This window comes from Antrostomus carolinensis, unplaced genomic scaffold (genome assembly GCF_000700745.2).
Source record: "Antrostomus carolinensis isolate BGI_N321 unplaced genomic scaffold, ASM70074v2 scaffold23611, whole genome shotgun sequence".
Lineage (NCBI taxonomy): Eukaryota > Metazoa > Chordata > Aves > Caprimulgiformes > Caprimulgidae > Antrostomus > Antrostomus carolinensis.
The window spans coordinates 1-11,496 of NW_010293825.1; the positions used below are offsets into that span (position 1 = coordinate 1).

Here is an 11,496-nt window from a genome sequence, read left to right on the forward strand (position 1 = left end):
TTACATTTTTTATTGGCCTATAAATCTTTTTTTATATATATATATATATTTATATAAATTTGACCCTGTTAGATATTGAGGTCTTGGTTCTCTGATGTCTTGTGTCTTGAAATTCTTCTGTCTCCTCAAAATGAGGTTTACTCCAGTGAGACTGTGTAGAGTCAAATGTTGTTCTTCTTCATTACCAAAAACCTGGAGTTACTCCAGACATGCCTGCGAGGACCCTGCAACACGTGCTGGTGGCAGGCGAAGCGTGCACTTGCGCTCACCCCTACGATGTAATTGTGGAGCCCATCTCCTTCATGACTACACGTGGTAAAGCTGCAGCTGATGACAGCTGCTGGAGCTGCAAAGAGATTTTCTAGCCATGGTCCTCTTGTCTAATCTAACAGGCAGCAAAATAAGTGCTTACCTGCTCAGTGAAGATGGGTGATTTCTAGAACCTGATACCACTTCCATGAAATTCAATTAAACGGCTTAAAAAGTGTTTTAATTAAACTCTGTTGTGTGGGAGTTACTGCTGAATCCAAAGCAGCGAGCTGGCAAGTAGCTCTGATGCCACCAACTCCTTGTTGATGGCACTGGGGACAGGGCTGATGCTTTTTGCCTCCTCTCACCCTGACTCTAAGCGGCTGCTGGCTGCAGCAAACCCAGAGCAGCCCTTGCGTGCCCAGTTAGGGACTGGTTTTCCTTCAGAGCTGGTTGGCAGCAGGATGGTTCTGTATTTTGCCACTCAGGCTGCCCGTGTGCTTTTGGATGGCTGATGAGTTAAACCAGGAAAAGTCGTTTTGTTTCTCCAGCATTTTCTTTTTGAACTGTAGTCTTTGGAGCATTATTTACCGCAGAGCATCAATTGAATGTGCGCCTGATTTTAGGATGATACAAGCTCTAGAAAATCAAGTTTTGGCATTTATATTTCACAGGAGTTAAGTTCACTTATACAAATATAAACCTAAAAGAACACCCAGAGAGGGTTTATTTTATATAATAGCATCTCTGTGTATTGAATGCAACATTGGAGATTGAATTTCAGCTTTCTGCCTCCCCCTTTTTTGAGTCTTACAGCATTCACAGACATTCTTCTTTTATCCTCAAATTTTCCATGCTTCCTGTCAGCTCGAAGCTGATTTTTATTTTATTTTACTTGTGAAGTGGAACTGCACTGGTTAATTTGGTTTTGTGCTTAAAGAAAAAGATACCACCTTTGCATTTCTGATCTAAAAACTGGTGGGAGTGACTCAAAAATCAGCTTTTTTTAAAATTTTTTTTTAACCCTTTTTGAGAGGGGGGAAGCAGCACAGATTTCAAGCAAGTCAGTCTGTTTTTTTCCAAGCCATGCGTGTTGAAGGTGTTTACAGGCATTGCATTGCACTTCTGGTGTGATTTGTATAGTGTTTGGGAAGTTGTTTAAAGTCTTTAGAGTGCTGCATGGCTCCGACTGCAGCTTGTTTGTGCTGGCTTAAGACATTACTGGTGGCTCCATCCCTTATGTCCCCATAGCACAAAACTGCTGGGAGCTTTTGGGATGAGATTTGGGGGATTTTGACTTCCTCTTGCTTTTACACTTGGCACAGGCCAGCAGCCCTCCATCACATCCCATTCCTTTTCATATTGCCCACCTGCAGATGGGCACCCTGCTCTGTGTGGTGGTACCGGCATGGCACCGCGGCAGGCATGTCATTGTGCTGGTGGTACATGTCAGTGGCCTCAAGTTGCACCAGGGAAGGTTTAGATTGGATAATGGGAAAAATTTCTTCACAAAAAGGGTTGTCAAGCACTGGAACAGGCTGCCCAGGGAGGTGTTGGAGTCGCCATCCCTGGAGGGATTTAAAAGACAGGTAGATGTGGTGCTTAGGGACATGGTTTAGTGGTGGACTCAGCAGTGTTTGGTTTATGGTTGGACTTAATCTTGAAGGTCTTTTCCAACCAAAACGATTCTATGTGCCTTTCCGTACCAGCCGGTGTTGGTTGGTGTAGGTGCAGGAGGAGGTTTGCTTTTCTATATTTTCAATAAAAGCTCTTGTCGCAGAGGATCCCACCAACCCTGTAGGCACCAAATCCCTTCAGATGCCCCATTTCTTGTGACAGTCTGGTGCTCCAGCTGCGCTTTAAAGTATTTGTCCCTCCTCAGAAAAGCTGTGCTGCTTCTGCTCTCACCCCCAGCCTTCAGTGGAGCCACCAAAAGCTAAGACCTGAGCCACTACAAACACACTGGGCTCAGCGCTGAGTCGGCAGAGGCCTCTGGCTGGTGTGAACGCACACACTGTGTGTGTGTTCACATATATCCCCCCCGGATGCCACAGGGGAGGATGCTTTGTTTTTTTAAGAATCTTATTTTTCCATTAATTTTTTCAGTGTTAATGGGAACATTTTTATTAAGCTTGTTTTGTTTTTTAATAACCTTGTCAGATTTGAAAGGCAGTATCCAGGTAACGGTATGTATATGAGGAGGAAAGAACGGATGGTTTTGGTTTTTTAAACATACTCTTGTACCTCTTCCAGCTGGCTGCAGGGGGGGAGAGTGTTTTCCTCTCCCTTCCTTGCACATCACCACGGTGATTAGATCCAGAGGGGAAGGATCATGCTCTCTCAGGAAGGGTGTCTGCCACTTCCCAAAGGAGCAGTTGGGAAAAGTCACCACCAAACCCTGGGGAGAAGGGAAGTGGGGTGGCGAGCCCGAGCAGAACTGCAAGGGTTGTAAACCCTCTCTGTTTTTCTTTCTTTTCTCCCTCCCTTTCCCTTACCCCCCTCACCAGAATCACACGCCCTGGACGGCGATGAGAGGCCTTGCACCGCTGCCGAGGCCGCGGTCACGTTCTCAGCCTTGACAACAGCTCAGAAGGAAAACCACGCGTGCCACCGGGCGCTGCCTCCCCTGACTTCGAAGAAGCCCTACTTGCTGAGCCCCCCATCACCGCTGAGGCTCACCGATGTCCCCGAGCACGCCTCCTCGGATGACTCCTCCGCCCACGCCATCTCCCTCACGTCCTGCGTGACGAAGGGCATGAGCTCCTGGTCGCTGCCGGGTGACTGCGAGAAGGCTCCCTTCACCATGATGGAGCCCGGAGGCATGTCGGCGCTGACGGGCGACTGCTTGATGCAGCCGAGCCGGACCTGTCTGGGCTGCTTTATTGAATCAAAGGACGGCATTGATGCAGAGCCGGGAATAAGCTTGAAAGTGGGGGATATAAATAGGGATTATGACACCTGTTCGGTCTCTGATATAGGGATTCACTGCATGAGCACAGGAGAAACCATGAGATATGGGGATCAACTGCTTTCAGACCAGCTTTTAAGCTTCCCTATGCATAAATCGAGGGCAGCGGACAAAAGAGATGCAGAAAAATCTGACAGTGATTCAGAGGACCCCACTCAGAAAAATTATTACGAGGGATTACTATTAGACAAATGCAATGGTGAGGAACCTTTACTAACAAATCCCAACCAGGAATGGGGCTATTTTGAATCTTTCATTAGTGAAAGTAAAATTGAGCTGCTTGACCTCTGCTCCAAAAATGAGCTTTCTGTAAATCTGTTTTCTGAGGAAGATGTGGATAATTACATGTTCGATGATGACGATTCCACCTTGGGAAGCGATGTCTGCTCCCTAAAGATTAGATATGAATCTTTCCAGGACAACGTGCGGGAGAAGACCACCACCCTACAAGAGGACGCCCAGTTCAACTTCTTCCCCAGTGTGTTCAGCAACTGCACCAAAAGGGACAGCAGGAGCACCCTGAAAAGGGGGCCCAGCGGTGCCACCGACCCTTCTCAATTCAAATCTGAGGAAGGCATCATCTGGGGGGAGGAGGAGGAGGATGGCGAGGAGGAGGACGGCGAGGAGGAGGAGAAAGTTGCCTTAAATAAATCTTGCAACAGCACAGAGATGGTGCAGTACGTGGGCCCCAAGAGGAGCCACTTCTTGGACTCAGTGAATTCCACAGAGGACTCCGGGGAGTTCAGCGACGACAGCACTTGCACAGAGTCCTCCTACGATGTCCTGCGGGATATCAAGGACTGCAGTCGGTACCTGTCCCGGGACCACTCCAGCTCCTTCATTCAGCAGAACTACGGGTTGCGGGCAAAGAGGAAAGTGCGATACAGCGATGACTACCTGTACGATGTGGACTCCATCGAGAACGAGAAGATCCTGGACAAGAAGGAGTGGCTCCCAGATGGGCCCAAGGAAGAGGACGATGATGAGTGGTGCCCCAAGAAACGGCGAAAAGTCTCTCGCAAGGAGCCCCCCGTTATCATCAAGTACATCATCATTAACAGGTTTAAAGGGGAGAAGCATATGCTGGTGAAGCTCAGCAAAGTGGATGCCAACGAGACAACTGTTACCCTAAATGAGGAGCTGCTCAGCAAATACGAAAAGCTGGCCCCACTGAAGGGCTTCTGGCAAGAGAGGCAGCAGAGCCGGCTGGATTTGCTCAGATCGTCTCTCTACCACAAGCAGAATTTCTATCTTAACGGCTCAGATGCTTCGTTCCTCCCTCACCCACGGAAGCGAAAATGCAAGCTAGCAAACAGGCACCGGATTCAAAGAATTAAAGCCATCGAGCAATCAGTGAACAAGCTGGGCTCTTGCTCCTCTGATCACAAGCAGCCTTGCAGCAGCAAAGAGGACGTGGGCCTGAAAGGGCTGCCGGCGTTAGCCATCGCCACCCCCAGCTGTGCCAACGGATTACACCTAAATGACATCACGGGCATCGCCGCCGTGAAATGCAAATCGCAGGAACGGGAGCACAAGGGGACGGAGAGGAAAGTGCTCCGCAGAATCAAATTCAAAAGTGAAGCCAGGTTGAAGTGCAAGAAGATCAAAGCCGCTACCAGTACGGCGGAGGGTTCCCCGGCACTGGAAAACCAGGACTCTGCAGTGCGTCTGAAGGACGAAAACGTTCCGTGTGCTTCAGACAGCTCCCATCTCCCAGAGTGCCATGAGGATAAGCTTGCTAAAAATTCTCCTTTCCTACCATCCACCTCCTCTTCAGACAAGCCTCTGCCATCTGCTAATATCACCACCAATGTACCCCTGATCCCCGGAGGGTATCTGCAGACGTTGTTAGATGCTTCTGATTTGTCGAGCAACACTGGTATCTCATACTTCACCCAGCATCCCTCCGAGCAGCAGCAGCACCCGCTCCCCAGCATCGTCCCGACAGAAAAGCCCTTCCCAGCTCTGCAGCCAGCACAGAGCTGCGTGCTGTCCCCACCCTCCGAGTCAGAGCTGCAACAGTCGCCCGGTCACTTGGAGATGGAGCAGAGCAGCTTTGGTAGCGTGTGGCACACCAGCAAGGCTGCCGGCAGCACCCGTCAGGACTTCCCCGGTGACATGCGGGAGGCAGCCAGGCTGCCGAGCGAGTTTGGTGGCGGTGGCAGCGGCGGTGCGACGGGTGCAGATGGCCTCCCCACCTCTGGATACACTCAAGTCAATCTGAATAGCAGCAAATTGCTCTACCAAAAAAATTACATGCCGGATAGCCAACAAGTGCAGTCTGATGATTCTTATCAGTCATGTCATTTTAATAATGGAGAGGGGCGCTTTCATTTCCAACGAGGTACACTAAGTACAGATGATGGCAGGCTCATTAGTTTTGATTCAGTGGGTTCATTGTCAGTTAGTTCTAGCAATTACAGTTCTTTAAGTTTAAAGTCTTGCGAAAAGGACGGCGAGGATGATATTAATGATGATTTCTTGGCCCACTGCAGTCCCAAGCTAGTGATCCAGCAAAGCATAGATGAAATCACCCCTTTGAAGGAGTCCACGGACCTTTTAGACATTTCCAACTTCACGCCTGATAAGTTCCGCCAGTCGTCACTTTCGGAGATGTCCCCTCCGGACACTCCCAACCTGTCCCCGCAGATAGCTGGCTCTGACACCAAGCCTCTGGGCACCCTGAAGGGCTTTCAGGAGAGCCCCCAGGCTGCCCTCAACAGCTCTGAGAAGGTCAAGTGGAACTGCGGGGTCCTGCAGACTGAGGATCAGGCAGATAATGGGTTTGCTTTAAATAATCACCAGTTCCAGTTCCATATGTTCAATGATGAAGATTCTGTCAGCCTTCTCGAAAAGAGTCCATGCTTGTCAACATTTAATGAGCCATCTGGTCAAATTAGCACCAATAGCAAAGTGTCAAAATCAAAGAGGAAAAGTTCATCCAGCAAGAATGTGGGTACAAACCAAAGCTCTTCCCAGAAAGCCACCCGGAAAAAATCACCCAAAACCAACAAAGGAACCGATAAGCCACAAGGGAAGAATTCCAGGCAGGCACCCAAATCTGCCAGGAAAGGGAAAAACGCGGCAGGAGTCAATGGTGAGAAGGCTCCGGCGGTTGGTGGCAGGGCTGTCAACCAGCTGAGCAACGTGGCCACCACCACCAAGGGCCTCGCTGAGAGCACTCAGCATTGCAGCCCCGCTGGGGTGAAACTGGGGAAGCACAACGGGCTCTCCGGAGAGTGGGCACTGGGAAAAGAGGGGGGTACGGGCTGGTCAGAAACCAGCCTGGGCAATGCCACCAGCCTCCTGGATGACGATCAGCGGGAGTTTGAGGAACCTTCCAATATCCTGTCCAACATCGCGTCGGGAATGGCGGACGTCCAGAGGTTTATGATGGCCTCCATCGAGCCCTTGTGGGGACCTGTTGGCCACAACAGCGTTCCAGACATATTCCGGTCACCGGAGTCTAACAGCCTGAAACTGAAAACTCTTAAAATTTTAGCAGGGACATCCCAAGAGTCAAAGAAGAAGGCGAACGGCGGCTCGCCGGGGACGCCGAAGAACCACAAGTCAAACAACAAGGGCTCAAGCAAAAATGGCAAAGCCACAACCTGCGACCCTGGTCGCCCCAACTGCTCAACCGGGTACACCACGGACCTTCACGCTCCCTTTTTTGATAAAAACTATAATAACCTGAGCACTTTAGGCAATAACGGACCTACCCATAAAAAACTCTACCGTCATAAATCCAGTTCGAAATCGCTGAGGGATGAGAACTGTAAAATGAAGCGAACGGACCGTGAACAACCCCACAAGGACCCACCCGTGACAGCTGCTTTTGAGAAACTGAGGTAATGCTGCACCAAACTGGCTGGAATGCCCCTTAACCTCCCTCCCACCTGCTAAGCCTGCTGTTCCTCAGTTTTTCCTTCGTGAAAGCAAAAGTTGCATGAAAAAAAAAAAAAAAAAAAAAAAAAAGACATTCCCCTTTTACAGTTTTGGTTGGTTTGGGGATTTTTTTGTTTGTTTGTTTGTTTGTTTGTTTTTTTAATTGCATGAAAATACTTCTTACTTGCAAGCTACCTAAAAGAATGACCAATTTTCTGGCTTGGCTGGGGTTAAAAAAAAACTAACAAGGCTACTCTTTTCTGCTGTTTGGCTTCTTCAGTTTTTAATTACTTATTTATTGGGGGATTAAAAAAAAAAAAAGGAAAAAAACACAATTACACGCTCTTTTTACTGATTTTGACGAGGAAAGACTTTTTTTTTTTTTTTTCCTTTTGGGAACATTTTGTAAAAAATAAACCACAAAAAAAAAAAAAAAAAAAAAAAGAGGTTATGCATCCAAAAGCCAAGATCTCGAAACTTAAAGGCTCTTGACTTTGCAAATGAGGACTCGTTCCTAATTGAGCTTCACGTGGCAATTTTGAGTGCTTTCTGGCCCCCTCTGCTGTTTATCTCCTAACCTGCATCATCTCAAGCTGCATCTTCTCTACCCGCCCGCCTTTAGCGCGTACGCTCCGTCGTGGTGACTCCAGACGAGCTAACTTAAGATGGCATCAAATGTTTGATTTTTTTTTTTCCTGCAGGGAATCAGACTCCATTCTTCTTAAAGCAGAAACAACATTTTTGGTTTTTCCTGTATTTGAAGAAGAGGCTCCCTTTACTAAAAAGACGGTTGATTCTTTTTTTTTTTTTTTTTCCTTCTTTTTTTTTGTTTTGGTTTTTTTCGGTTGGGGTTTTTTCTCCCCCCGTCGATTCCTTTTCGAAATCTGCCTTGTGGTATGTTGAAAATGTAAGTGCTGAAATGAAGAGTTTGAAATTGTGGGAATTTTATTCTTTGAAAGCAAACCTAATCTGGTATTCTCTGTGAAAGACTGTTTTAAAAGTCATACTGTTGTACAGTAGTTTATGCACTAATACCCACAACAACAAAAAAATTGTGCCAAACTATGAACAAGTGACTGTATTGTATATATTTTTACTTCTCTATCAACATTGGGTTGTGAGTGTTTTCTGCAGCTATGCCTTTTGGTTTTACTAGAAACATTCCAGTTGTTAAGTACTAACCACACCCCCCTTTGAAAGCACCTGTAACTCACGATGAAAACAATATTGTTCACTTATACAACTTACCAAAAGTTTTATGGACATGACTAAAAGTGTGCCAAATTTACTTACCTCATTTCATGGATTCACCCTGTGGTTTAAAGCTCATAAAGGGAAAAAAATAAGAAAAAAAAAAAAAAGGAAAAAAAAAAAAGGGAAAAAAAGGGGGGAAAAAAATGAAAAAAGGAACTTTGGAACCGATGCTGGGAAATGGTAATGTCCTCTTTTTGAAACCATGAGCAGAAAAAACTTAATGGTGAAATGTTGAGTTTCATTATAGGAGAGAGTTGAATGGTGGAGGAGTTCAGAAAACCACTGACGGTAAGTTTGCCAGGAACTCAAGTGTCTGCATCTAGAGACTACAGAACAGCTGCTTTTCAAGTGTCTGTTTTCTTAAAGCAAAACCTGTAGCTGATGATCACTTGAAATGCAAAGTTACATTACTAATTCTTTGTATCTCAGTTTTATATATTTTATAAGAACCTGGGATAAATTCTAAAATAGTTATAAAAACAGAACTAATAATGTTTCATACATCTATTGCTATTTACTTTTCCTTTGAGTAGTTTCTTAAGCATTTTTGATGCAGAGCCTGTCAAGAGTGCTCTCCTGTCATAGCTTTGGTGTTTCCTAAATGTCTAACCTTGCGATGCCAATATAGGTTCAATTTTCAAAAGCAAAGTCATTAGTTTTAAATATCATTCTGAGCCTTTTCTTTGATTCAGTTCATAAGACAAGAAAAAGAAAAAAAAAAAAAAAAAAAAAAAAAAAACAAGAATGATCTCTCTGCTATTTGTGATCTCACCAATCAGGGCCGGATCATACATGACTGGACTTTATTAAGACAGAGTTAAGTATCGAATGCTAATTGTATTCTCAAAAGGCCTTATTTGTAACCCTACTTACCACACCCTCACCCTCCAAGAGAATAACAAACCCAAGAAATATCTATTTTCCTTGTGCAACTGAGAGCCTGTGCATTTTGCTGCTGATTTCTTACCAAACCTTGATATGCAAGAGCCCTGCTAACTGGGAGATATTGGGAGCAGAGGGATGCGCGGCTTGGGCACATGTATGCAATAGCAAACAATGAAGAAGAGGAGCCTTCAGAGCAGTTGGACAGATCATGTTCTTGATGCGGTCGTGAGCGTAGAGGTGGTGTTTCGTGGAGGACAGGACTAGACTCGGGTTTCCTTACCAGCAGGGGTTTTTTTCAGCCCACACACAAGGCAAAGCAGCAGAATTGTTTTAAGTTAATTGAGCAAAAAAGCGGATTGAACACTTAAAACTGAAGTGGAGTTGCAGAGTGTTGATTCAGAATCGAAATGTTCTCAGTATTTGTAGATCTTGAGGTATGGCTTAGGCTCACCTCTGCAATCCCAGAGAGAACGGCACGGTAATTGCATTGAGTTTTAGTTAACAGATGAAAGAAGGAACTCTGAAAAAACAGTAATTCTGAAAGCCATCCTCTAAGTTCATTTACTGCATAAAAACTGAAATGTTAGTGCTGCCCAGAGTGAGTTGCTCCAGATGAGACTGGTCCCTGGGCACCCAATGGGTTGCAGCAGGTGGGAGTGGGGTGCAGCATCCCACCCAGCTCTGGCTCCAGGAGGAGATCCAGAAGATGTTCAGGATTTATTCGGGAGACGAGGGCTGTGCTAGGGCTCCATCCTTGGGCGTCTGGTTTGCCTGCAGCCACCATGCTCTCCCGTGCTTCCCCAGCAGCTATCTTTTCATCAGGGGTCATCAGATACTACAGGCTCCAGCCACTCCCATGGTGTTGGCATGTCCCGTTTTTCCAGCATTCCTCCCACGTGCTGCAGGATGAGGAGCTGCCAGCTCCCTCCTTTTGGATGTTCAGGCTGCTGCTCCTATGGACACAGGTCAGGTCCAGGGCTGGGATGCGGTGTGGCCCTTTTTTTGACCCAGAACCATTGTTTGAAAGCACATTTTGACTGGCCTGCACTGTGCTCATTATGCTTAATATTATGAATATGTGACTCGTAATAAAATACCTTGTACGGAACCAGATAGCAATATTTATTGCATTTGAGAAATGTGCAATAGGGCATGAAGATAAGGCATAAAACATATCGACTATTGTATTATATGGAAATCCATGAATACCCAGCTAGGTGTTTCAGGACAGTGTTAATCACAAATACCAGCTGCCTTGTTGCTCTCTCCTTCAGTCCTTCTGTCGCTTGGATTTCACTGGTGTCTTTGGTGGTCATCCCATGTCCTCCCAAAAATCTGTAACCAGGGAGATGTTAAAGAGCCCGGATCCCTCATGGTGTGGCACTGGCCCTTCTCCATGTCTGAAAAAGTGTGATCTCTCTGCTGATTGATTGCAGAATTCAGAAATTGCCTTGAGCCAAGCATTTACCCTCCTTCTTTTGATATTCATAGAATCACAGAATGGCTTGTGTTGGAAGGGCCCTTTTAAAGGCCACCTGGTCCAACCCGCTTGCAGTGAGCAGGGACATCTTCCACTAGATCAGGTTACTCAGAGCGCTGTCCACCCTGACCTTGAATGTTTCCAGGGATGGGGCCTCTACCACCTCTCTGGGCAACCTGGGCCAGTGTTTCATCACTCTCATCTTAAAAAAAATTCTTCCTTAAGTCCTTCTCTGCAGGGCTGCTCTTAATGCCTTCATCCCCTAGCCTGGATTGATACCGGGGATTGCCCCGACCCAGGTGCAGGACCTTGCACTTGGCCTTGTTGAACCTCATGAGGTTCACATGGGCCCACTTCTCAAGCTTGTCCAGGTCCCTCTGGATGGCATCCCATCCCTCAGGTGTGTCAGCCACACCACTCAGCTTGTTGTCATCTGCAGACTTGATGAGAGTGCACTCGATCCCACTGTCTGTGTCACTGATGAAGCTATTGAACAGTACTGGTCCCAGTACAGACCCCTGAGGGACACCACTTGTCACAGATCTCCATTCAGGCATTGAGCTGTTGACCACTGCCCTCTGCATGCAGCCATCCAACCAATTCCTCATCCACTGAACAGTCCACCAAATTCCTGTCTTTCCAATTTAGAAAGAAGGATGTTGGGGGCATCATGCCAAAAGCCTTACGGAAGTCCAGATAGATGACATCCATAGCTCTTCGCTTCTCCACTGATGTACTCATTCCATCATAGAAAGCCACTAGGTTGATCAGG

General features: G+C 46.6%; 1 protein-coding gene across 1 annotated transcript; it reads left to right on the forward strand.

The window, feature by feature from the left end:
* Window positions 1-2,756: 2,756 nt before the first annotated feature.
* On the forward strand, window positions 2,757-8,445 carry NEXMIF (neurite extension and migration factor; the record flags this gene model as incomplete). Its single annotated transcript, XM_029087331.1, has 2 exons — window positions 2,757-7,068; window positions 7,807-8,445. Coding segments are annotated over 2 exons (4,514 nt in total), but the record flags the coding sequence as incomplete, so codon positions are not given.
* Window positions 8,446-11,496: the final 3,051 nt, after the last annotated feature.